The sequence below is a fragment of the Mustela nivalis genome (assembly GCF_964662115.1).
Source record: "Mustela nivalis genome assembly, chromosome: 1".
In the NCBI taxonomy this organism is placed as follows: Eukaryota; Metazoa; Chordata; class Mammalia; order Carnivora; family Mustelidae; genus Mustela; species Mustela nivalis.
Genome location: NC_139020.1, coordinates 196,708,371 through 196,735,167, shown reverse-complemented (window position 1 = coordinate 196,735,167; position 26,797 = coordinate 196,708,371). Strand labels below are relative to the sequence as shown.

General features: G+C 57.6%; 1 protein-coding gene across 2 annotated transcripts; it reads left to right on the top strand.

The window, feature by feature from the left end:
- Positions 1-777: 777 nt before the first annotated feature.
- Positions 778-15,118, top strand: SLC38A3 (solute carrier family 38 member 3). Of its 2 annotated transcripts, XM_082728466.1 has the most exons (17): positions 778-872; positions 8,565-8,714; positions 8,809-8,890; positions 9,067-9,182; positions 9,766-9,839; positions 9,923-10,015; positions 10,118-10,199; positions 10,655-10,693; positions 11,358-11,440; positions 11,526-11,584; positions 11,786-11,950; positions 12,032-12,111; positions 12,378-12,478; positions 12,706-12,830; positions 12,924-13,068; positions 13,991-14,094; positions 14,183-15,118. In XM_082728466.1, the coding sequence occupies exons 2-17, from the start codon at positions 8,614-8,616 to the stop codon at positions 14,285-14,287; spliced, it is 1,554 nt and encodes a 517-aa protein (XP_082584592.1). In that variant the 5' UTR covers positions 778-872; positions 8,565-8,613; the 3' UTR covers positions 14,288-15,118. The 2 variants fall into 2 exon arrangements, with proteins under 2 accessions (XP_082584592.1, XP_082584593.1); XM_082728467.1 differs by lacking the exon at positions 10,655-10,693.
- Positions 15,119-26,797: the final 11,679 nt, after the last annotated feature.

Here is a 26,797-nt window from a genome sequence, read left to right as displayed (position 1 = left end):
CTCCCTGCTGGCTAGGCCTGGTGGGGGGGCCTTAACACCAAACACCCACCTCTGAGCACCATGGCCTTGGGTGGGAAGCAGGCAGGGGTGGGATAGGAGCCTCCAGCCAAGAACAAGACAGCCTAAAACCCTTCATCCCACGCCCTAGGGCACTAAGTCCTGGGTCCCACTTCCCATGGGCAGACACAGCTGTCTCTTACTCCTTAGAAATAAGGAAAGGGGGGGGGGCATGGCCAGGGAGAGCCCAGCAAGGCTCATCACAAGCCCATCGGTGGTGCTCCCCTCCTATCTCAAAAGCCCTACCCCTATCTGTTCCAGCCTCAGTCTCTTCTGAATATCTGGGGTGAAGACGGAGAATTGATGCAGTTAGCCCCCCGTCCTTACCCGATCCCACCTCTGCTTGGGAAGGGTGAGGCAGACAGAAAAGACATTTTGTGTCGGACTGATAATCTGAAGTTCCCCACCGTGAGCACCCTTCACCGACGTTAAGTACTGCTCTGTTCTCTTCTGGCTTCGGGGAGGTGAGGGCAGAGCATTTCAGGGGTTAAGGGGCACTCAGAGAGAATCTGCTCCGGACCGAAGCCTTCCTCCCACAGCACTCCGCTAAGCCCCTCTCAGAGCAGCTGCTTTTCTACCTAGGGGCTCTTTAGCGCTCGGGCTGCCCCTCTGCTCCAAGCTGGCGGGACCCCCCCCCCCTCCGCCTCTCCCCAGACCAGCCCCTCCTCCCGCCCGCCGCCTGGGATTGGCGGGCCGGGGGCGGGCCAGGGGCGGGGCCGGGCGCCCTTCATCCCCCGCCGCTGCGCTCAGCCGGGAGCAGAGCGGACAGCGCCAGCCAGAGCGGAGCGCCGTGCGTCCCCCACCCGCCGGGCCAGGTACCGCTGGGTGCGCCGACCCCCGCCCAGGGCACCGGGCGGGCAGAGCCCTACTGTGCACTTTCCCGTCTGTAGCCGGGCTCTGGGCAGCTCCCCTCGCTCGCCCTGCCCGGGGCAGGCGCCCCAGCCTCCATAGAGCTGGAACCCCGCGCGCTCTGGGCTCAGGTCCGGGAACCCGCCAGTCAGGGCTCGGCTCCGAGCTGGAGCTGGTATCCCCGGGGAGGAACTTCGTCGCCTCGGGGCCTGTCGGCCGCGGCAGGCGGGACAGCAGGACGTAGCAGCCTTCGGGGCTGGGGCCGCAGGACTCCTTGTCCCGGCTCGGGCGGTGCGCGAGGGGCTTCCCGAGGCAGGACCCGCGGGGACAAGCTGGAGAGGGTCCTGGATGGGGGGCCGAAGAGGGGCCGGGAGCGGGCCCTGGAGCGCTGCCCCGACGGGCGCCTGACAGCCCAATCTGCCCGGCTGGCACGCCGGGAGTCCGGGTATATTTATCCCGGCCGCGTTGGGCAGGGGCTTGAGGGCAGATCGGGCCAGGCCGCCTAAGGGGCCGCGGGGCACATGTTGGTCCCAGAGCCGCTGCCATTTGCAGCCGGGCCAGCGGGCACGGCGGGCACAGGGCGCGTGTGGCTCTCTGGCCTGAGGGCGGGGCTCTGTGCGCGCTCCTCGCCGCCTCATTGCCCCGTGGGGGTGTGAGAGCTGGCGCCACGCACACGCGCGAAGGGAATGGACGAGGCCTGGGTTTGCAGGAGCCCGCCCCCGCTCCATTAGCCCCTTCGATTGGCCACAGCGAATGCGTGCGTTTGTTTACACCCGGGGAGGGGGAGGCCAGGGGCGGGGCCTGTGGGAATCCGCCCTCTCCCCCCACAGTGACCTGAGCCCTGAGCACAGGCAGGTACAGGCTCTAGGACAAGTCTGAGAGGGACTAAGTCAAAGGTCCTTGCACCTTGCACCCTGGGGGACACCTCGACCCAGGCCCATCCTTCCTTCAGCCGGCCAGTCCTGTCCTTCCTTCCGTGGCGGCCTTGGGCCACTGTTCTGTGCCTGGAAGAAGCCTTTGGACCTTCCACCCCTTCCTCTTCAAGTACACAGTCTGGCATGGGAGCTCAGTTTCCTCTAGAAAGGAAGAAAATTCCTCAGAGCTTCTCTTTCTGAAGCATAGAAAGTTGGAGAGATCTGGAGACGATTCCATTTTGGGAGGGGGAGGTTCTGCACCACCTTGGAAGTCTTCCTGCAGGAAGCACCAGAGGTGGGAGGAATCAGGGGTGGGTGAGGCCAAGCCTGGCACATCTCCAAGAGAGCTGGAATGACTGGAATCAGAAATGAGAATCTCTGACCCCTTGGGGTTGGGGACAGGGGGCTGGTTCTCTGGAGAGGTTGTGGGTCTATGTCTCAAAACTTCACTCTGCCTGGGTTCATTGAGCCCGTGTATTCACTGGCTTCTCAAACCATTCTTTCTTGGGTACTGGTTCTTTCGGCCCCCATCACTACCCCCCAGCCCCTACCCCACCCTAGTCCAGGGCTCCAGGTGGCCAGACCATGACAGATTACCCCTGTCCTGGTGCTTGCTGCCCTAGCGGGCGGCCTTGGAGCCGTGAGCAAACTGAGAAACAGAGGCACAAGATAGCCTAGGTGGTTCACAGTCGCTGGGTAGGGCCAGGGAAGGTTTTTGAGCTGAACTGAGGGCACCCTCAAAGCCCAGGCTGGGTGTGGAAACAGGCACTCATTCAGAGGGGAAAGCATGTTTTAGGGGAGTGACTGACTGCAGGGGAGGGTCGGTTTGGTATCTGTGTATGTGCAGAAAGCTGCGGTGGGATGTGCAGCCTATGCTGTGGGAAAATAGGAGCCTTGCAGGCACATGGTCTAGTGTAGACACGCATGGCCAGGGGCCAGGGGCCACTTGGAGCTAGGCTGAGATGGGCTGGGGGCTGGCCAAGGGCCTTGAACTGGTTCTGTTCATTTAACAGCATGTACTAAGCACCTACCGTGTGCTCTACACACCTTCAGTCTGGGGGGTGGACAGCTGGCCTTTGACTCTGGATAAGAGGACAGATGTGGGGGTGGGGGGTGCACTCTAGAGGACCAGGCGGGGCTTCTGGGGGCTAAAGGGAAGGACCAGCTGCTGGGGCAGGAGGGGCTTTCCGGTCAGCGGCCTGGGGTGGCTTGGTTTTGAATTTCCGCTCTGCGGGCCACGTCCTGTACACAGCCTCTCGGCCGGCACGTCTGCACACGTGCGTGGCTGCTGAGAATGGGGGTCACTTCAATCGACTGTCACCTCTGTGTATCTTTTCCATTGTCCCGGTAGACAAGCGCTGGACCGGGAAGGGGGTCTTTCCAGCTGGGACTGGCCGTGCACCGGCTTAGTCCCACCGTCCGGATGTCCCTGCACCTAGCTAATAGAGGCCCAACCTGCCCGTTTAGGAACCCGCAAATGCCGTGGCAGCCTTCTTTAGGGCCCCCCCAGTTTCTGCCTGGCCGTCCTTGTGGTGCCCGCTGGGCCTGCTGCCCACTCACCTGGGCCTCTGGCTCTCTCTTCCCTTCTCACTCTTTCTGGGGTTCTCTCTGTCTTTCACTAGTTATCTCCCCGTTTCTCTGTCTCTTTCCACTTGGCTATCTCTGGCTGGCTGACTAACTCTGTCTCTCACCTCCCTGCTTGTCTCTCTCTCTCTGTCTCCTTGTCTGAATGTCTGTCCACCTCTCTATGTGTGTGCACTTTCCTGTTTGTGTACCTCTATATCCATCTGCATTTCTCTTTCTCCCTGTGCCTCCCTGTCTGTCTGTCTGTCTGGATCAGTATGCGTGGACACATGTACCATACATATGTGCTTTCTGTTCTTCCTCTTTCCCAGTCCTCTCTTCCCTCCCTCTGCCTCTCTGCTTCTGCCTGACATTGGATGGTGCCTCTCCTCCAGCCCGACCTTGCCTTTAGCCGTCCCCTGCCAGGGTCTCTAACGAGTCCTGAGCTGCCCCAGGCCCCTGCTCCAGCTTTCCTTGGGGCTAGAAGTCCGGCTGTCCAAATATTTGGCCGCCTCCAGGGGATTCCGGGTCAGGAGGGAGGAGGATGGGCTGGCTGGCTCGGGGTCTCCCCTGCCCCTGGGGGGGCCACAGGCACGTGATGTCCTGTCCTTTGCCTCAGCTGGGCCTCGGGCTGCACGTCCCTCTCAGCAGGCTGGCCGTGGGGGGAGGGGGCTGCTCCTGGCTCTGGCCCAGTCTCGAGCCAAGAGGTTCCAGCTGCAGCGTCCACTGAGGGAGTAAGGAGGGTCCTGGGCTGGGTGGGAGGAGAGGCCTAGGTGTCTCGGGTAGGCCCAACTCTACACAGCTGTTGAGTGTCTAGAAAATGTACCCTGTCACAGGAAAGTCCAACTTCCGGCCCCAGCTGGGCCCCTCAGATCCTCCTAGACACTTCCGGATGCCCAGAACACAGACGCACCGACCCCAGACACCAGGGCCAGGGAGCGGAGATGAGGAGCGATTGGTGCTGCCAACACATCGACGTTCTGGGCCACCTTCCTTTCTCTGGATGTGCCCCCTCCTGCACACCCCCGCCTCAGGACCAGCCCAGCCTTGACCAGCTACTTTCCCAATATTGTGGACAATGAAGGAGTAGTGGATGAGAGACTGGGTCTACTGAGGTCAAAATCTGGATTTGTACTCCTGGAGGAGGGGCTAGGGGTGTATAGGGCGTTAGCACTCTCCCATGTTCAGAACACCTTCCTGATATGCCCTATGTCTAGTCCCTGACCTCAGCAATCATCTCCCCACCAATCCCTGGGGCCGGGCCTTGAGAACGCATGACTCAAACACGTCCATTGAATCCCGTTTCCCTGTTGACTGATAAGTAGTTCTAGGATGGTGTTGACCCTCTGAAGCCTGGAGAAGCAGGTGGGCAAGAGGTGTTGGGGTAGGAGGGGCACCCTGTCTTCACCGAGGAGGGGAATAAGGATGGCTGAGCTGGACCTGGGGGCAGGCCTCATCCCTGAGCCCCCAGGGATGACCACAGTGGACCCACAGGCCAGGCCAGCTGCCTCGCCCAAGGTCTGGGCTGAGGTTAGGACTGCCCGTGCCCCAGAAACCTGAGGGCTGCTGCAGCAAGTCCTATGGGGTCTGTGCCTTTACTAAGCATATGTGGCCGCAGGACTGAGGGAAGGACAATGTGGATGCCTTCCTGGGGATAGCCCTCTACTTCAGACCCACTAATGTCCCTGAACGCTGGGGAAGAAAGCGGTGGCCCCAAGGATCATGGGACCGAGAGATATGTATCCCACAGCAACTGATGCAAGCAGTGGCCTGGATTCCTGAGCCTCGAAATCTTTAATTAGCCAAACTCAACACCTGTCGAGGTGTGCCTGACAAATTCTCACCCCGTGATGTCCGCGTGGGCGAGCGTTACCTGCCGGGCTATCCCTATTGCTCCTGGCCTCGCCTTATCTCCCAGCAGAGCAAACAGGCCCCAGGGCAGTGGCCTAAGCCATCGATTTCCTGCCCAAGTCCATGCAGCCCCCACGACAGATACCATTCTGATGATCTGCCCAAGGTTGCAGTGATCTCTCCACCCTGGAGCCTGACCCTTCTCTGAGAGCCCATGGCATGGTCTAAGACAAAAGCCTTGGAGAAGCTCCTTGCTCTGTCTCCAGCTTTGCCAAACCTCATGGGACCCTGGAGGAAAGGAGGACACTGCAGTCCTGAGTGGGGATTTCTCTGCCCATGGTCACACGGTGAGGCAGGGCCAGGCCAGGACTCAGACTCAGAATGTCTGGTCTGGGTTGTCCCAACAGTAGGTCAGACTTGGCTGGCAGCTTGCTTTAGGTAGAAGCTGTCCCTGAGTCTACCCTGATTCCCTGATACAAAGGGGCATGCTAGGCGATAGGCCTGAGGGCTGGGAAATGTCAGAAATGGGATGCCAGCCTCAGGGAATGGCTGGGGGCCATTCATCTCCACCCTGGCTTCTCAGCCCTTAGCCCTGCCCTACCCTGAAGTACAGAATGCTTGACCTGGCTTTCAAGGCTTTGTCAGCTTTGTTTATGGCAGTGGAACCTTCTTCAGTCTGTCTCCCACCACACCTTCACCCATGCTGTGCCCACTGCTTCAGGTACTTTTTCCTATTCCATGATTTGGGACTCCTGAGATTTCAGAACTGGTCACAACACCTCCTCCTCCAGGAAGCCTTCCTTGATGCCTCTGTCTCCCCCACCCTTTTTAAAAGAATTTATTTATTTATTTATTTGACAGAGAGAGATCACAAGTAGGCAGAGAGGCAGGCAGAGAGAGAGAGAGAGAGGAGGAAGCAGGCTCCCCACTGAGCAGAGCCCAATGTGGGACTCGATCCCAGGACCCTGAGATCATGACCCGAGCCGAAGGCAGAGGCTTAACCCACTGAGCCACCCAGGTGCCCCTGTCTCCCCTCTTTTAAGCACTGTATGGCTTACATTTAGTTACTATAGGAGCCATAGTGTGGGGGATATGTTTGGGGATTTTGTCCCTTCCAGACTGGAAGCCACTTAAGGCAGGATATTCCATGTCCTCTCTGGAATCTCAAGCCATGCCAAGACCCAGCAGTGACTGGTTGTGAGTAATAGACAGGTTGTGAAAGTCCAGGCCTAAGTCCTACTGGGGGGATGGGGAACCTGGAGACAGGAACTCGCACTTTGGCCATGACCATGCCATGGGCTGTGGTCTCCCTGGAGGTAGTGCCTGGCTGCTAGGGAAGGATATTAAGGCAGAGAAGGGTGCTTTGTCCAAGCTGCCAAATCAGCACGCTCTGAGGGCCTGTCCCAGCCTGCCCAGGGTGGGAGGCCTGAAAAGGGCAACCCCAGCTGAGAGCCAGGGGGCACTCTGGAGTTACTCTGGAGATAAGGTGCTGGCATCACCACACCCAAGTGGGACCCTTGGAGAGGGGCTGGTGGTGGGGCTTAGGGCAGGGGCATGAAGACAGCCTGACTTCGGGGGCTCTCGGCCAAGGCAGGAGAGCACGAGAGGAGCTGGTCACATTGTCATGGTCCTAAGTGGGCAGGGCTGGAAGTGCGACAGTTTCAGATGCCAGCATGAGAAGGAGAGGAAGGTTGAAGGAGTCCAAGGATGCCAAGTGTGGGGTCCTCGGGACCGAGGTGCCTGGGATCTGAACTCTGGCCTGGGACTGCCTAGGGCAGCGGTGGGCTGGTCCTCTGGTCAGTTCTCTGTGCCTGGGGCCTGAGGCCTGAACCCAGCTTCCTATCTCAACTCATAGCCCTGAGTACTAAGACCCCCAGTGCTCTGCGTTCTAAGCTGAAACCATCAAGGTCCGGAGGAGGCGGGGCATTCAGCGTTCCCAAGCAGACAGGGTCCATGGCATCATGACGACACTCTGGTGGGGTGCCCCCCCGGCTCAGTCGGTAGAGCCTGTAACTCTCGATCTTGGGGTTGTAAATTTGAGCTCCATGTGGGGTGTAGCAATTACTTAAAAATAAAGCCCTAAAAAAGACTCGGTTTTGGCAGACCTACATGGCAGTGCTGTCCCGTCCTTGGTCTCCACTCGGCTCCTAGCTCTCCTGCTGGCCTCTCTGGCCTTTAGGGCGTCCTTATAGACCTGGGGCACTGTGTCCAGGTACCTTCTGGGCATGAGGTAGGTGGCTCCCAGCCCCTGTGATGGGAGAGGGGCCAGTGAGGTATGTGGCAGGGGGCAAGGGTAGCAGAGGAGAAAGGAGGGGAGCTGGTTCCTTGCAGACAGAGCAGAGCCATGCCCTGAGGGCAGGGAAGGGAGGACGATCCAGTGGCCCAGGCCCCTCTACAGCAGCCTCAGGCCCTGAGTTCCTGGCCTGGGGTTCCAGGAAATGGGGAATCTGCTCAAAGGGTCCACTCCTGGATGATGACCCCCTAAGGGGTGGGGGTATTCCCTAGCAGTGGAGGAGAGGTTCAAAGGAGAACATGGCCATAAGGCCAGCGCTGTGTGGAGGGTGACGCCTGTGTGGGCCAGAGAAGTCGGCCCTGGGACACTTATTTCCTGGAAGGCCCCCTGAAAGCCCTTCGAGGCCAGGCGGGCAGGGCCCAGGTGTCCAGCCACCCAGCACCGCCTCAGGCCTCCTGGCTCCGGGGGGGTAGCCTTTGCGCCTGCCGTTCCCAGCGCCAGCTCTCAGACCACAGAAGGGCCTTTGTTCCGGCTGCCAGCAGTGCCCGGCGGGCGGCTGGGAACAGGGCCCACAGCCCTCACCCTCTCCCGAGGCCTCCAGCCGTCGGGCAGTGCCATTCTAGGTTGGCTAGGAGGCCCCTGGCACACAGGGCCAGCACAGGAAACCGTCTCTCGGTATTAACGTCAGGGAGGGGGTGTTGGTCCGGGGCCCACCCCCAGAGTGCGGTCTGGATGCCTGGAACTCAGCATCCTAGGGTCCATACACCACTGGGCTCTGAACTCAGGTCATCTAGCTGATCCTCGCTGGACAGATGGAGAAACTGAGGCCCCCATGGGCTTGCCTGGGCTGACATGTAAGGCAGGGGAGGCAGGGAGCACTAGGTACGGGCCTAGGGGCATCCCCTCAGGGTGTCCTGGAGAACTCAGGTATCTGAGTTCTACTCCCCCAAAAGCAGGGCCCAGGGAGGCAGCAGACACAGCTGCACGTGGCGGTAAGTCCTGAGTGACCTTCCAAAAGGTCTAGAGCCATATTGGCTTTAGACTTCTGGTGGGAATCCCAGGAGCAGGGATAACCAGAGGGACCCATCACTTCACAGACTTCCACGTCACTGTGAGAGCCAGCACTCCTGGCTGTGGCTCTTGACCATGGAGGCGCCTCTGCAGACAGAAATGGTGGAGCTGGTACCCAATGGCAAACACTCGGAGGGGCTGCTCCCAGGCACCAACCCCACAGCAGGCAACCAGAGGTGAGCCGAGGAGGGACCAGGTCATGGCTTGGGACAGGGCAGGGTGCTGTGCAAGAACTAGAGCTGAGCTGCCTGCTCTGGCCTGTGCCTGCAGGGTTGAGGGCCCCAGACGGAGCTGCACGGAGGGCGAGGGCTTCATCCAGAAAAGCCCCAGCAAGGAGACACACTTCACTGATGTGAGCGGGGTGCAGCAGGGGGGGCTCGGGATACAGCGGGAGCACGCCTGCAGCAAGGAAGGGCTCTGGGGCAGCAGCAGGAGGCTAAGGGGCAGTGAGGGGGGAAATACTGGGAGATCCTCCATGCTTTGCCGACTCCCCCCCGCCAACCTCCCATTTCACTCTGGTGCCCGCAGTTTGAGGGGAAGACCTCATTTGGGATGTCGGTGTTCAACCTCAGTAATGCCATCATGGGCAGCGGCATCCTGGGGCTCGCCTATGCCATGGCCAACACGGGCATCATCCTTTTCCTGTAAGTCCCCTCAGCGAACCCTCTGGAGACAGAAGCTCTAAACAGGCCACCACCAGCCATGACCTCCCAGGACCCACCAGTTTCCCATCCCAAGACCCAGGCTACAGTGAGTGGGCTTAACCCAAACCACAGCTTAAAAAAAAAAAAAAAAAAACCCTCCACGGCCAGACAAACATGTCTCATTTCCCAGCAAACCCACTGAGATTACAAACACAGGGCAAGCCTAACAGACCCGAGTCAATCCTTCTACCACCTTCCCATGTGATGATCAAGCCTCCATGGCCAGGCCTTGTGCGGGCACACATGTCCTTTACCTGGGAGCTCTGCCCTGCTGCCCAAACAGAAAACATGTTTGTTCCAAGAACATGAGGAGGTGGTGCTCAGAGGCCCCTTCTGGGTTATAGCTCACCCTGGGTCAAACTGGGAGGTGTTCACCACTGCTGGGGCTTGTTGAACTTGCATCTAGACCTGTTGGGGGTCCAGAGACCTGGGTCGCAGACCCACACACCCTGGCCTCCCAGAGCTCCTCGCCCCTGCCAGCACAGGAAGACTCAGATGTCTTCCTTTCATCCATCCTCCTCAGGTTCCTGCTGACGGCCGTCGCCCTGCTCTCCAGCTACTCCATCCACCTGCTGCTTAAGTCCTCAGGGATCGTGGGTGAGCCTCCGACCCAGCCTGGAGCAAGGGAGGGAGGGACTGGGGGAAGCACCCCTGACTCCTCTGACTCTTCGTGACCACAGGCATCCGTGCCTATGAGCAGCTGGGCTACCGGGCCTTTGGGACCCCTGGGAAGCTGGCAGCAGCCCTAGCCATCACACTGCAGAATATTGGAGGTGAGGCTGGCAGGTAGACACAGGCAGGCGGCGGGCAGGTGGGCAGCCCAAAGGCTGGCTGCTTCGGCTGAGCCCAGTGCCTGCCTACCCCTCTCCCCCCAGCCATGTCCAGCTACCTGTACATCATCAAGTCTGAGCTGCCCCTTGTCATACAGACCTTCCTGAACCTGGAGGAGCAAACCTCGTGAGCCCCAGGGTGGGCGGGGCCGGGTGAGGGCGGGAGGCCTCAGTCTACCCCTTCATGTGTACTGCCAGCCCCCGGAACCCAGGCTGGGCTAGTGGGAGTGATGAGACCGAGCTTGCAAGTGGCTGCTGGAGGGGCAGAGAGCTGCCAGCAGAGCTAAGATTCAGTGGACACTCATTTAGGGAGCACATAGGGGAATCCCCCAGGAGGGCCAGCTGGGATAAGGGGTGAGGCGAGGCTGAGGTAGCCGGGCCCCACCTGGGCCTGGACCCAGCCTGTGAGCACGGGAGGGCCTGAGAGCCTTGGGCTTAGCTCTAAGCACCTGCTATTCCTGACCGTGGCTTGGGTGTTAGCCACCCCCCCCAACCAAGAAATTAAGCCCATGGTGTCCCAGTTGCCCATCGTCAGTTTAGCCAGCACTAATGGCATCAACCATGTTTTGTGGGTGGAGACAGAGAAGACAGCCAGGCCCTGCCCTTGGCCACACAGCCCAGGTAAGCAGATGGATTTGAACTTGAGAGCAGCTCTGGGAGGAACCAGTCAGGATTCTTCCCTGTCCCCCCTACCTCCCCTCCACCTCCCTACCCCCAGTCCTGGGGACCTTTCCCAAGGAGTTGGCCTTTAGGCTTCCGTGGGAAGGAGGGTCTCATTCCTTATCCCTTCAATTCTCTATGCCCCCGTCCCTTGGTGGTGGTGGGGTGCAGGATGATGCAAGATACAGATGCCAGGAGGGACCACAGGGGCACTGGAAGTTGGCAAGTCCCTGAGACCCACTTGGAAAATGTCCCACCCCACCCCCAGAGCCTGGTTCTTTCATTCAGTGTCCCCCACACACACCACCTCCCTGGGGCCCTGGGGGCCACTCCCTGGGGAAGCTGGACCCAGACCTGTGTGTCCTGAGAAAAACAAGAGCAGTGACTCTACCTATGGTGATCACCAAGCAGGAGCCGAGTGCCCTAAGTCCTCACCTCGCCCAGGAAAGTGCTGAGAGAACATCCATTTTGCAGATGGGGAAAGGGAGACTCAGAGCTCTGAGCGAGTATTTTTCAGAGGTCACTCAGTAGCACCGTGGTGGGTGGCACTGATTAGGTATGGAGACAGGCCCCCACCCCCAAGGCTGAGTAGAGTGACGTTGGCTCCCCACTCCTGTCCTTGCAGGGACTGGTACATGAATGGGAACTACCTGGTGATCCTAGTTTCTGTCACCATCATTCTGCCTCTGGCGCTGATGCGGCAGCTTGGTGAGTACGGCAAGGCCATGGAGGGGGATGTTGGAGGGGTGCCTGAGAGGGGACCCCAGTCTCACAGCCCCTCCCCACTTTGCAGGCTACCTGGGTTACTCCAGCGGCTTCTCTCTCAGCTGCATGGTGTTCTTCCTAATCGCAGTGAGTCTCCCTCCATGCTGGAGCGGAGGAGGGCAGGTCACCTTGGGGAGGGGGCGGGGGGGCTCCTGTGTCAGGCCATGGGGTCAGGCCTTTCTGGGAAGCCTGGGTCAGAAGGCAGCTCCTTCTGCCCCGACCCAGATGTGGCTTCATAGTGATTCTATGAAGCCTGGCCCTGATCTTGCCATCCTTCCCGCAACCCAGGTCATTTACAAGAAGTTCCACGTGCCCTGCCCACTGCCCCTCAACTTTGCCAACGTCACAGGCAACTTCAGCCTCATGGAGGTCACCAAGGAGGAGGCGTCACTGCAGGCTGAGACCCAGACCGAAGCCCTCTGCACCCCAAGCTACTTCACACTCAACTCCCAGGTCCCGACAGGCCAGGGTAGAGACGGTGGGCCCCCTGAGAGTGGGGTGGGCTGCCCTGACTTGGTCCCTGTGTCTCCCCAGACGGCGTACACCATCCCCATCATGGCCTTTGCCTTCGTCTGCCATCCTGAGGTGCTGCCCATCTATACAGAGCTTAAGGAGTAGGTGTCTGTGGCGGGGGGGGGGGGTGTGGGCGGGCCCCTGGAGCTGGTTTGGGGAGAACGAATGTGATCCCGACAGGGAACGAAGGGGGCCAAGTCACTTTTTCAAACATCTCCATGGCTCCCCTGAAGGGCGACTGGGGGCAAGAGGGAGACATCCTCAGCTGCCAAATGGTGAGGGTATGGTGCCAGAGAGACCCCAGGGCCCACGGGGACCTCTGGGGTGGCCCAGCTTGGCACCAGTCCCCTCCCCTGCTTTGCCACAGTCCCTCCAAGAGGAAGATGCAGCACATCTCCAACCTGTCCATCTCCGTCATGTATGTCATGTACTTCCTGGCTGCCCTCTTCGGCTACCTCACCTTCTACGGTATGGCTGGAACATGGGGGCAGAGGCAGAGGCCAGGCTGGGGGGCCCGGGGCAGCCATGGCGCCCTGCATACTATAGGCGCTAAGTAGGTGCGAGCTGCCTGATTGTGCCCTGCAGCTGTGGAGGTGAGTCTGTTGCCACTCCCCACAGTGTCAGGGTCAAGCCAGGCTCAGAGCCCACCCCCCTTCCCCCGGCCGGCTGCTGACCACCCTCCCTGCCTGCCGCAGATGGAGTGGAGTCGGAGCTCCTGCACACCTACAGCAAGGTGGACCCGTTTGACGTGCTGATCCTCTGCGTGCGTGTGGCCGTGCTCACAGCGGTCACGCTCACCGTGCCAATCGTTCTGTTTCCGGTGAGCCGGGGTGGGTAGGAGGACCAAGGCAGGGTGGGCAAGAGGGAGCTGACAGATTGGTGACTCTTTCCACCCCCCCACCCCTCCATCCAGGTGCGCCGTGCCATCCAGCAGATGCTGTTTAAGAACCAGGAGTTCAATTGGCTGCGGCACACACTCATTGCCATTGGCCTGCTCACTTGCATCAACCTGCTGGTTATCTTCGCTCCTAACATCCTGGGCATCTTCGGGGTCATCGGTGAGGGTCTGGCCCAGCTGTGTGTAGAGGCAGAGTACTGGCCCATAGAATTTCCTATCTGCACATCCTGGCAGATTCCTGAGATCATGCCCTACATTTAAGTGATGGCTGCTGGCCAGGTGCACAGCTTGGCTTCCTGTCTGAGATTTTTTCCTTAAGGCTATTCTAATCCTTTCTGAGGGCTCAAAACCAGAGACAGTTCCCCTTGCTAGGGGACGGGATGGAGCCCAGGTGCCAGGGACCTCTGCAAAAGATCTCACTGAGTCTTGTCCCCATTTCACATATAAGGAAATTAAGGTCCATCATGATTAGGGGAATAGCAGAGCCATACAGCTGGTAAGTAGGGGGCCTTGATTTAGCTCTAGGATCATGGGACTATAGGTTTGGTGTTCTGTCCACTGTCCCATCCCAGCTGGGGCTCTGAACTAGAAGATCAGATAATTCTGAGATATCTTTGGGGTGACCCAACTCAGGAGACTCAGAGACCCAAGTGTGCAGGGACCAACACATAGGCCTGGGGGCCGAGTGTCATGGATATCATAGACAGGACTGGAGATTCTTTGTATCTGAAATCTGACTCAAAATGATTTAAGCAGAAAGGATGTATTGGCTCAAATAATGAGAAAAACCTTCAGGAAGAGCTGTATCCAGGAGCCCATTATCTTCAGGGCTTTGTCTTTATCTCGTAGCTTGCCTCTTTTCTTTGCTAGCTTCATTCACTGACAGATTTCTCTACTGCCAACAGCACTAGCTTTCCATCCAGATAGAGAACAAGGGGAGGGACTGGTAGGCTCTCCAGAATCAGGCAGAGCTCTCAAGGGGAGTCTTCAGGTGAGACTCTGACAATAAGGAACGTTTGATCTCATGGAAGGGTCCACCTCCGGACCTCAGCCAATGTGCGGACATGCCTCATTCTTTGCAGGTGCCACATCGGCCCCGTGCCTCATCTTCATCTTCCCTGCAATCTTCTACTTCCGCATCATACCCACTGAGAGGGAGCCTGCAAAGTCCACCCCCAAAATCTTGGTGCGAGGGTCCTGGAGGTTGGCAGCCTGGTGAGGGGCTGAGGGGGCTGCCCTGACCTCACCCCTGACTCTGATTCCTGACCTCACAGGCACTTTGTTTCGCTGTGCTTGGCCTCCTTCTGATGACCATGAGCTTGAGCTTCATCATCATTGACTGGGTGTCAGGGACCGGCCAGCATGGAGGAAGCCACTAGGAGGAGACACCCATCCTGTTCTGTCTACTCGTCCAAGTACCCCTGCCCAGAGTCTTAAGCCCCTGCTCCCATCCAGACAAGGGGGAGGAGAAAGACGTGGTTAACACTATGGCATTGGGCCCTGCCTCATGTCCTCTCCATGGAAGGTTTTAGCTAGAGCCAGGACCAGGGCCCTTGGGCCACTACCTTGCTGGGCTCCCATACTATAGGGGATTCATGGGCTGCGAGCAGGGTGGGGCTGTACCCTTGCTCCCTCCCTCTTGCCTCAGGTCCCCCCCAAGCCTCTGTTCACCTTGCACAGATGCATACATTGAGGCCCAGCTGCTGCCTCCTGAGGTCACACAGCCTGTAGGGTACATAGAGCTGGAACCTAGACCTGCAGCCATCTCCCCACTTGCTGCTGGGGCATGGTCTGCACCCTGGGGCCTCATCTCCCTCAGCGCACTTGCCTTTTTCCACTTCTGTCCCCGAAGCCCCTTTTAGGCACTTGGACTCAGGCCCTAGGCTACTCTTGTCTCCTTCTCCCGTCCCCGTCACCAGAAGCAGCAGCCCCCCCCCCATACCTGGAGCCAGCAAGTTCTTTTGAGTGTGAGGCTGGTGTGGGCACCCCCAAGGGACCCCTACCCTGGCCTTTCACCAGTCCTGGGGAGGCTGGGACTCCCCCCACCCCCACCCCAAGCCTGGGCCATAGCTCACATTCCACTTCTGGGAGAAGAAAGAAGCTGGGACCGGAATGTCTCTGCCCCTGGGAGACGAACACCCCAGGGGCTGCTCTGGGGCAGGAGTGGAGAGGCAGTGGGCTGCCTTTTATAAATATCATACATCAGACCAGCTCTCTTGTGTATCCGTGATCCCTCTGGGCCCGGTACTCTTGGAAAGTGGGTAGATGTCGGGAAGTGGATGGTAATGGGAGCCCCTCCTGCCTCCTTCCCTGAGATGAGGGTGGGGATGGGCCCCCTTCCTCCCAAACCGGCCAGTGGCATGCTCAGATTCAGCTCTGGATTCGAGCCAGGCTCAGCACAGACCTGCTTTCTCACGGGGTGAGGTGGGGAGGAATTAATGAGGCCCCAGGAAATGGGACAGAGAGAGGCCTCCGGAAGGAGGCAACGTGAGGTGCATCCCCAGCAGCTCCAGGGAGGGTCTGAGTGGGGGGCAGCCGAGCCCTGCGGAAGCCCTGCCGAAGGGCCCCCTGCCCTCCCTGGCTGCCGCATCGGCCCTCTGTCAATGCCTTGAGTCTGGGAACAAGAGCCCAAGAATCCTGTGACCTGTCAGGCTGATCTTCTATTGAGAGTAAAACCCACTGTGAATAAAGGTGGGTTAGTCAGTTCCTGTACTGGGGGCCCGGGGTTTTGAGTAGAGGGTCCAAAGCAGGGCAGGGCTAGTCTAAGGATGCAGGGTGGCCTCAGGTACCTTAGCCCCCGCTGGGACTGGGAAGCTGCCCATTGCCTGGGGCAGGCCTAAACCAGCTGGTATCCAGCAAGATGGAGCTGCCCAGGCCTTGGCACCAAACCCTCATTAGGAGAGACCCCGCACCCGGCTAGGCCGCCGGGGAAAGGGCAGCAGGAAAAATCCGGTTTGAACTGGCAGGGCAGTTGCCAGCTTGGGAAACCCCTGAAGAAAGAATTTCCTCAAGCTGGTGGCTGCGAGGCCCCTGGCAGTGCCAGCTGACCAGAGGGGGGCTTCCTGAACCTAGTTCCTTTTAGCCCCAGGCGCCTGACTCCAGCCTGGGGACTTACCCAGGAGGCCTACAGCCCCAGAAAAGAGCTGGACACTGGCCTAGAGGGGGCTGCAGCCTTCTGGGGGTCTCTGGCTTCCTCCTTATCGGACTGGGTCATATCCCTGCGTGGAAACTTTAGCTCCTGGAGAGTGGGAGGCAAGGAAGAACAGGGTCCAGTCTGCTGACAGACCCTGGGGGTCTTTTCTCATACTCCGTCTGTCCAAAGAAGGCTGCAGGTCAGGGCAGCAGCAGGCCTGCCTGGATTCCTTTCAGACCCCAGGCCTGACGTTAGGCTTCTCAGACCAAGTGGATCGGCTCACGGTAACACCACCTGCTCCTCCCCTCTCCCCACCCACACGGAGCCAGGGTAGAGGAAGAACTCTGGCCCCCCCAGAGGCCTTCTCTGCCTGCCCACCTAGGTCTCCCCCAGGCTGGCCACTGGATAACCCTCTCCGGGGGGAGGAACAGATAATGCAGCCACCAGACTATATCTAAAAGCCAAGTGTCCACATGGCTGCTTGAAAATGAGTATCCCTTGTCCCTGGCTGTCAAGGTCCAGCTGGTCAGGGGCGCCTCGGCGGCTCAGTTGGTTAAGTGTCAGACTCTTGATTTCAGCTTATCATGATCTCAGGGTCGTGGGATCGAGTTCCGAGTCAGACTCTGCCCTGGGCAAGCAGCCTACATGGGATTCTCTCTCTCCCTCTGCCTCTCCCCTCCCCTTCCCCCGCTTGAGCTCTCTTTCTCCCTCTACCTAAAAAAAAAAAAAAAATGTCCAGCCACTCAGCCCCCATAAGGATGGGTCTGCAGGCCCTGGATCATATTTAAGCATTTTTGTATGTTTTGAAGAATTTCCTAGGTCTTTTTTCTCTTCTTTTTTCCTTTTTAAAATTTGCTCTGCTTGGGATATTAACCAGTTGAAGCAGCCGGAAAGTTCAGCACAAGGGTCTTCTCTTCACTGCTTTTCTTATGATTGTTTGTAATAGCAAAGTGAGATGATACAGACCAGGAAAAGGGGCCAAAGCCCCGCCTTGGTCTTATCTGAGCCACCCTCCTTACCTGTGTGCGTGTGCACACCTCCCCCTGCTGATGGAAAAGAAGTTCATTCATTCAACAAGTGTCTATGAAGATTTCCCATGCTAGGCACTCTGCCAGCATTGGTACACACAGCAGTGACCAAAGTGAAGGCCCCTGCCTTCCCAGAACTTAAATGCTAGGCATGGGATTGAATTCAGACCAGAAACATGAAACATAATCAGGGAGTGACATCCTTTGTTAGAAGATGGTCAGACAGTACCTTAGGGACTGACAATGGCAAGATAAGGGCAACAAAGAGCAGGGGTTCTGGAGGTAGGTCCAAGGTGGGCCTCACTGAGAAAGAGATGTTTGACCAGAGATTTGGAGAGGGCAGAAGTCATCTGGATGCCTGCAGGGAACATTCCAGCCAGAGGGATCAGCCTGTGCAAAGACCTGAGGCAGAAGTTGCCCAAAAGAGGGGCAGCAGAGAAGTCACTGTGGCTGATGCTGAAGCCGTCAGACAAGTCTAGGGTAATTCTAAGGCTGTCTAGGGACCAAACTGTCACTGCATCCACTGAAGGAGGCAGTTCTTGGAAGGGAGGGAGATCAGTTTTGCCTATGAAATCTTTAAACAGGGGCGCCTGGGTGGCTCAGTGGGTTGAGCATCTGCCTTCTGCTTGAGTCACCATCCCAGGACTCTGGGATCAAGCCCCACATTGAGCTCCCCGCTCAGCAGGGGATCTGCTCATCCCTCTCTTGGCCCCTCCTCCCACTTGTGCTTGCTCTCTCTCCCACTCTTGCTCTCTTTCTCTCAAATAAAAAAAAATCTTTTTAAAGATTTTATTGATTTATTTGACAGAGATATCACAAGTAGGCACAGAGGCAGGCAGAGAGAAAGGGGAAGCAGGCTCCCGGCAGAGCAGAGAGCCCGATGCAAGGCTCCACCCCAGGACCCTGAGATCATGACCTGGGCCGAAGGCAGAGGCTTACCCCACTGAGCCACCCAGGTGCCCCATAAATAAACAAAAAATCTTTTCTTTTTTTTTTTTTTTTTTTTTTTAAAGATTTTATTTATTTATTTGACAGAGAGAGATCACAAGTTGATGGAGAGGCAGGCAGAGAGAAAGAGAGAGAGGGAAGCAGGCTCCCTGCCAAGCAGAGAGCCTGATGCGGGACTCGATCCCAGGACCCTGAGATCATGACCCGAGCCGAAGGCAGGGGCTTAACCCACTGAGCCACCCAGGCGCCCCAACAAAAAATCTTTTAAAAGAAAGCTTTCAACACTGACTGGACATCAAAGTGAAGATGCCAAGTCAGCGGCTGGATACGTGACTCAAGAGTGGCCAGTGGCCAGTGCTGGGGCTTTGGGTCTGGGAGGCAGGAGCCTAGATGAGAGGACAGTGGAGTACAGAGTACAGATAGGAGGACAGCAGTCAGGAGGGAGCTTTGGGACCCTCCTATTAGGAGGAGGAGAGATGGCGTGGGATCCAAGAAGGAGCTGAGCAGGGGGAGCCAGGAAGAGGTGGGAGAAAATGCGGGAGGAAGCAGGCTCCTGGGAGCCAGGCAGGGGTCAAATGCCTGGGAGGGTGAGTGTGGAGCTTCACCTGGGTTCAACAATGTGTGGGGTCACTGAGGACCTGGCCCAGGGCTGTTTTGTGCAGGAGGGGCAAGCCTGACTGGAGGAGGCAGAGGAGGGCGCGGTAGGACTTGGCGAGACCAGGTATAGGTGACCTGTGTGCAGTGAGAGGAACAGAGCCAACAGAGGCTTTTAGGAAGACTGGGGAGAAGCTACTGAGGGAAAGAGAGTAGACCGTGGGTTGGAGGTAAGTGAAGGCCAGGGCTCTGGAGACACTGGGCTGGAAGACAGTCGCTGGAGGTTGGACAATAGGCACCACGAGTATACAGGGCAGACCCTACCAGGCCTCGCCAAGCTTTGATAGCCAAACACATGGGAAAGCACATGGAGGGACTCAGAGGACTCATCCAGATACCTGCCTTGACCTCTGTTTAAATTTCCTCCAGCAACTGATTTTCAAATAACTTGGAACAGTAATAATTGACTGGAAGTCACTTAAAAAGAGTAGGCCTGGAAAAAATCTGAAAGAACAAAACTGCTTTCAAAACCATAAGGTTGCAAACCTGCCCTCCAACGCACAGCGGGACCTGGACAGGATTAGACCTCGACGTGAGTCCCCACACCCCCACCCGCACCCCATCGTCTGTAGAAGGCGGCCTCTGCTGTCCTCTGGCGGCCAACAACCGGAGTCCTGGCTGCGCCGTGACCCACTCAACACGTTGCAGGGCTGGGTGGCTGGGATGGTCAGCTGTGGCTGTGCAGCCGGGCCTTGAGACTCTGAGGCAGTTTCCAAAAGCTTCCGGGCTGGTGCGTGGAAGGAAGGCAGGCAGGAAGGCTCGGGGAGGGACAGGGGGAGGAAAGGTGGCCAAGGAGGGGCCGGGACCTTAACGGGGGGCGAGGGGGCTGCGGGGAGGGCATCCTGGGCAGGTGAGTGAGGAGCTGCCAGTCCCACACCTGGCCAGGTCCTGGGAGGATGGGGGAGCAGGCCTGGACCTCTACAGGGTTGCCTGATCTGGAAGGAAGAAAAGGGCTGGACTCCCAGAGCCACTCTTGGGATCTAGCCTTGATCTTGCCTTCTGAGAGTCCCTCTCCGCGTGACAGAACTCCTCTCCTTATCCTACCCACGTCGACACCGCGGTCAAACTCAGAGCCCCTCACTGCGCAACCAGCCCTGGGCTGGGCGTCCACGGTAAATAGAGAGCCCGCTGGGAAGTGCCTGCCAGAACGGTGCCCCGGTAGGCGCCTGAGGCGCATGATCTCCGCTGTGAATTTGGGGAGGCAGAAGCGGGAGAGGGTCCTGGAACGGAGGGTGTAATGGTGCCAGGACCAGAGAGAGCTGAAGGCAGCTGTTAGGGCACGTTCTGGGGATGGGCCGAGGGAATGCTCATCCTCTATGGCTGGAAAGGCTTGGCAGGCTGGGACCAGGCATGGGAGAAGGCCACGCCACGGAGGGCTCGGAACCAGAGGACGCTGAAGGGCTGCTGCCCTGTGGAGAGAGAACCTGAGGGGCCTCTGATGGCAGGCAGGTCTGCGGAGGCCGGGGCCAGAGCCGGAGACTAACCGAGGCGAGAAGGCAGGCCTACCACAGCCAGGAGAGCGGAAGGAGAGGGGGAAGGCTGCGCGGAGGCGGAGGCAAAGGCGTAGGGCGGAGGACGTAGGGCCGAGGGCAGAGGCGGAGGGCGGGGGAGCGCCGGGTCTCGGCTCCCGCGCTGCGCTCGAAGCACGCCAGGGGGCGCCGCTGCCCCGCGAAGCCTTGCCGGGCCTCCTGCGGCCACCGAAGTCCCGCACTCCCGCCTAGAGAGGCCCGGAAAAGGCGGGGCGCGCGCTCAGAGACGGCTTCCGGCCTCAGTTCGGCCCGAGAGGCGGGGGGATGGGGAGCGCCGTGGGTGGGGCCTGGGTACGAGAATTTGGGGAGTGGGGTCAGAAATGGGGCGGAGCTACAGGGCTGCGGTGGGCGTGCGGGGGTGACGCGGGCTGGAGGCGGCAGGACTGGAGCTAGTAAGCCGTGTGCCTGAGCTCCGGGCCATTTCTCTCATGAAATACAGTCCCAGGGCTCCGGGGGCCCTAGCGCTGCGCAAGGCCTGAGGGCAGGGCATAGAGCCTTGGAGCAGTGAAGAAAGGGGAAGGGATCTCCAGAGGGGAGGTGGGAGGTGCACAAAGGTGGGGAAAGCAGGTATGGGACGCGGGGAAGTGTTTTGACCGATTTTCTTTAAATGTCCATCTAGAGGTACCTGGGTGGTTCAGTCGTTAAGCGTTTGCCTTCTGCTGGGATCATGATCCTGATCCTTGATCCTTGATCCCTGATCATGATCTTCTGGGATCAAGCCCCTCATTGGGCTCCCTCCTGGGGTTGGGGGAAGGCTGCTTCTCCCTCTCCCACTCCTCCTGCTTGTGTTCCCTCTTGCTGTGTCTCTGTCAAATAAAATCGTTAAAAAATAATAATAGGGGCGCCTGGGTGGCTCTGTGGGTTAAGTGTCTGCCTTGGGCTCGGGTCATGATCTCAGGGTCCTGGGATCGAGCCCTGCATCTGACTGTTTGGCAGGGTGCCTGCTTCCCCCCCTCACCCCCGCCCCCAGCCTCCCTGCCTACTTGTGATCTCTCTCTCTGTGTCAAATAAATAAAATCTTTATTTTTATTTATTTATTTTTAATATTTTATTTACTTATTTGACAGACAGAGATCACAAGTAGGCAGAGAGACAGAGGGGGAAGCAGGCTTCCTGTCAAGCAAAGAGCCTGATTTGGTGCTGGATCCCGATCCCAGGACCCTGGGATCCTGACCTGAGTGGAAGGCAGAGGTTTTAACCCACTGAGCCACCAAGGCGCCCCACAAAATCTTAAATAATAATAATAATAATAATAATAATAAACATCCATTTGGAGAAAAGGACAAATCTGTGGAGAGGGGTGAAATTGCACCAGCCAGCCCAAACCTGCTAGAGGAAACAAGCTCGGTCCAGGTATACATGCCCTCCCCAGTCCATGGGGTGAGGCTACTTTCTAGGGGATGATGGACAGCCATGTCTCAGTAGGCTTCCCTCCATTACCTTCACCCCCTGCCTCCCTCCCTGCCTTCTTTTTTGTCCACAGGGGCCTGTCATACCCCTTATAGCTGCCAAAGGGAACTTTAAAATAGCAGATCATGGGGCACCTGGGTGGCTCAGTTCTTAAGCGTCTGCCTTCTGCACAGGTCATGATCCCTGGGATCCTGGGATGGAGCATTGGGCTCCCTGCTCAGCAGGAGGCCTGCTTCTCCTTCTCCCACTCGCCCTGCTTGTGTTTCTTCTCTCACTATGTCTCTCTCTGTCAAATAAAATCTTTAAAAAATAAAAAATAATTATAAAATAGCAGATCATATCAACCTCCCTTAAACTCCCCCCTAGCTGTCAAACAAAACAAAACAAAACCCCTAGTTGTTTCACAATTACATTTGGAATAAAATCTAAACTCTTCTCTGCCCCCATGGCCCTGATGATCTGGCCCCTAGCGCTAGCCCACAGGCTGGACTGTGCTGTGACATCCCGACACCCCATGCCAGCCCAGGACTTTTGCCCTGTCTGGTAGCATCTCAGAGGCTTTTCTCCAGCAGCCTAATGCCATCCCCAGGCAGGCTCATCCCTTTCACTGTGTAGCTGGCTTCAGTGGCAGCATTTGTTCCCTACAGTAGGGCAGAGCAATGTTCCACCCCCAACCCCCCTATTCCCCCCACCCACCCATGCTCCTTGCTCAATGACCAGCATCCCTCCTGGGACAAGTCGCCTTTCTCCTGTCCCTCTACTCCCAGCTACCATCTATAGGAGGCCCCTGAGCCCAGGTGGCTGGGCCTTGGAGGCACCACAGGGGCTGCTTGCTCTTGCATCACCTTCATTAGGGCTGTTTTTGCTCCTTCATTAAATTAAATTCCAGGAAGCATTGCTAATGAAGGCCCTAACGAGTCGCGCGGGAGAGGCTACCAGCCCCAGCCTTTGGACAGAGTGACAGAGAGGGCTAGGCAACAAGGTGAACAGAAGAATGGCTCCTGGGAACAGGCTGATTATCATTTCCCAGGCCCTCTGAGGCCCCGGGGTTTCCTGGGGAAGGTGGCCTTTAGAGTCTGTGTCTGCAGCAGACACAGTGACGAGTTGGACCACAAACTCTTCAAGGATAAGGAGAGGGACTGAGCTTGGACTCTGCCCCCAAGCCCCGAGGGCTCCCTGGGCAGTTCTCCCCCAGTCACGTCAGTGGCAGCCTGAGCTCCAGGACCAGTTGGCTTTGCAGAGCCAGGCGTGGGTCACAGGCTGAAGGCTCAGATGTACCCCTGCCTCAGCATCTCTTGGGGACTTGGGAAACCCCTGCCTGCCCTACTCCTCAATAAAGCCTCTTAGCAGTCTTCTCTCACAGCTTTGTACCTCTTACTCTTGCTATTCTGGTCAGGGTGGCCTCCTTTCTGTTCTAGGAACTTGAAATACCTTTCTACCCCAGGGTCTTTGCACTGGTTGTCGCCTCCACCTATCACTCTCCTCTCGGCTTGTCACCTACTTGGTCCCTTACCATTCAAAGCTCTTCTCAGACTGTTACTCCTGCGTACACTCCCGGTGGCTTTCTTTCTTTCTTTCTTTCTTTTTTTTTTTAAGATTTTATTTATTTATTTGACAGAGAGAGATCACAAGTAGGCAGAGAGGCAGGCAGAGAGAGAGAGGAGGAAGCAGGCTCCCTGCTGAGCAGAGAGCCTGATGCGGGACTCGATCCCAGGACCCTGAGATCATGACCTGAGCTGAAGGCATCGGCTTAACCCACTGAGCCACCCAGGCCCCCTCCCGGTGGCTTTCTTGTCACCCTGTTGATTCCCTCTGAAACCTTGGAGTTCATTTCCCTGTTTACTTGTTTGGCATGGGCTCTTGAAGGAAGGGTCCCAGCAGCCTCTCTCCCCCTAGGGTTCTCAGCACAGTGGCTCACCTGGGTTCACAGTAGTCACTAGCTGCATAGATGACTCCTCTTCCCAGATTAACACCCCCTCCCACTCTTCTGCCCCCCAGCACCCCGTGTCAGGTGGAGTCCCCTAGCCCATCCAATAACTTCTGGCCTGAGTTCTCCCAGTGAAAGCCAGTTATCTCTGAAGGAGGAGGATGACCAGGAAGGGGGACCCTGGACCTCAAGTCCTCCTAGGCTTGGGACTCTTTCTCTGGGGAGTAAGAGAACCCTGGGAAGAGAGGTTTGGAAGGAAGGGGCAGAGAGGGCAGGGTAGCTGACTCCAATCTCAGAACTGCTCCTGGCCTAAAACAGGAAGGGGGAAGTGCAGAGGTTGTACCAGGAGGTGGAGCCTGGTTTGGGGCTGTAGGAAGGGAGCCATCTCTGGCCACTGAGATCTACAAGCAGAAGCGGCTGAGGCTCTTATCTGCAAGGCCTGTGATTCTGGGGCCACAGAGTTTTGTTGGGGACTCCCCGCCACCTGGGAGCCATGGAAGTGGGGGTGGTCAGGATCCTGGATTCTGGGTGTCCCTGTGGGGTCCTGCCTGTTCCTGGGCTCTGGGTAAGGGCAGACACACCCACCTCGAAACTGCTTTTGAGGAAGTGCTGGTAGCTTCCCCTTCCTGGAGCCTGTGGGCTGGGGTGTCACAGCCCACTGAGAGGGTCTCCATTCCTCCCCCTGCTCAGGCTGGTGCACGGTTGGAACTCAGTTCAAAGCTGGCCCTGTGTGGCCTGTGGCGAGTCCCGGGGCTATTCTAGCTGTCCCAGTGACCAAGATGCTAAGCAGGCACCTGCCACTTCTCCATTCCAGTCCCAGTGCTGTCCCCACTTCTGCTGGCTGTCATTTCACTGGCTTTTATGGTCTAGTCCAGGGACAAGTCCTGCCTCCTCCAGTGCCCTTGAAGCCCTGGCTAGGCAGCTGTCCCCGACCTCCAAACCAACATCTCTCAAAAGGACTCCCAGGTTCTGAAATGCGAAGGAAGCAGACACCTGTGTTGTCCCTCACTAGATGACCATGAATGGGTCCTGGCCCCTTCTGACCCTCAGTTGCCTCAGAGGCAAAGCAAGGGGTTTCTCCAGCATAACCCTTGACTTTCTCATGGGCCCTTCTCCAAACCCACCCTCACAGTCCCACCTCCAGGTTCCCTCTTGCCACCTCATCCTTCCTCAGCGCTCCTCTCCCTATACCACTGGCCACATCACCTCCACCAAGCAGCCTCCTTCCCCAGCACTGGCAGTTTCTCCCTTCTCTCCTTTCTATGCCACACACGACTATGACAAATATAGTGGCAGCAAGATTAGTTGCTTTCAGTTTTCCCAGCTCCAGGAGGGGGGACCCCTGGAAAGGTAGGGTAGGGATTGAGTGATTCATTCATTTAATTTGACAGATATTTATGTGCCACCCTGCAGGATTATGCTGTACGGGGTCTGGAATCAGAGACCTGGGTGGAAGAGAGTTACCACCAGGACCGTGGGATCTGGGCCGGGGGTGGGGGAAGCTCCAGGATGGTGGGGTCCTAGAGGCTCAGCTCATAGCCATGCAATGAGAAATAGGGAGGAAGAGTAAGTAGAGAGGGGTCAAGGAGAAGAGGATGGGGTGAGTGAGGCCAGTCAGATGGCTTGAGTGCTAATGTGTTAAGTGAGGGGGAAGAGGAGGTGGCCTTGGGTGGGGATAGGGCCTTGCAGAAATTGCTGTTATAACAACTCACCCCTACTTAGAGTTTTCCATGTGCCATGCATATTCTGAACATTTTACCTACAATTCCTCCCTTAGTGCTGACCTCAGCCAGTGTAGTAGGTAGATGTTACTGTTAGGCCCATTTTACTGATGAGAAAACTGAGGCACCAGGAGTTTCTGATATTTCCCCAAAGTAAGAAACCTGGCAAGTTTGTAGTCTGTGCCCCAGAGTCCTTGCTGTCAACTGCTACTCTACCACCTCTGTCTCCTGCAGAGTCCAAACTGGGGTGTCCTGGTTATCAGGACACTGGGGAGCGACAGAAGGTTTGTGAGAAGAGAGTGATGTGATTTCTTTCAACAGGATCCCTTGGCTGCTATGTAGAGGATGAATTGTGGAGGAAAGAAGAGAGCCAGGGATGAGGCTGGAGGCCTTAAGTAAGGGACATGGGACAGGAACATATTTGAGGGGGAGTTAAGAAGGGGAAGAGACTGACAGGATGTAGGGCTAGGGACAAAGGGGTCATGAGTCTGGCTGGCGAAAGGTCACAAAGTGGAGAGACTAGGAACGAGGGCCCCTGGAGGTGCCTGAAGTGTGTGGGAGAGATTTCAGACCAGTGATGGACATGGGGCTGGTGATTAGGGGGAGAAGCTGGACTAGAGATGACAGAGTGGGGTTCTGAGCCCCTGGAGTGGGAGGGAGGCATGTGAATGGAGTGGCAAGCAGAGGCTCAGCCATAGCCTTGGGGCTCCCATGAAGCTGGAGAGGGGGCAGCCGGGAGGGGTGAAACAGGGGTTGCTGGACACTCGGGGAAGAATGCACAATTGGAGGGTGTGACTATCTGGTGTAAGTGTGCAAGGACAGCACAGCCTGGCTTGGTGCTGGACGAGGACATGCCTCCCCGTGGCCCTGTCCTGCCCTGCCTCCATTGATTGGGGTCTGTGTCTGCCCACCTCTGGTGAGCCTGGCCTCTAAGGGGCTGACAGGTTCTCCCCGTTGCCGGGCAACTCCAAGAGCTGTTGGCTGTTGCTAGGAGCCAGCTGGGGAGGCCCAAGGAGGGAGGATCAGCTCTCAAACGTGGGGCGGGGCTGGCGGGGGAAGAAGCCCGCCTTAAAGCTGGGTTTGTAGCCTATGCATGGACAGGCTGTGTTTTTGGCTGGGTGCACCCATTTTATAGTATGTTCGGTGGATTTGAGGCATGGTGGAAGCTGGGCCTCTACCTGGGTGAATTGTGCATATCTCCGAGTGTCTTTGTCCCTGGATGGCCAGTATATGTTTTCATCATGTTTGCTGCATGCTTGTGGCAGGACAGGCCTGAGCTTTGGCTCCAGGCAGGAGAGGACCCTGGAAGAACAGCAGGAGGACTTACAGGCCAATGGCTGCTCAGCAAGGGGCCATTCAGATAGGGATCTACAGACCCTTCCAGGAGAACAGAGAGCCCGAGGATTTGGAGCTGAAACAAGATGTGTGGTAGGGGCCATAAGGAGGGAGTCTATGCAGAACAGGGGGCTGTGGGTGGCCAGCTCCCTTCCTGGCTTTGTGGATGTTCCTTGTCTTTGGGCTGGGGCCTCCTCGCCAAGA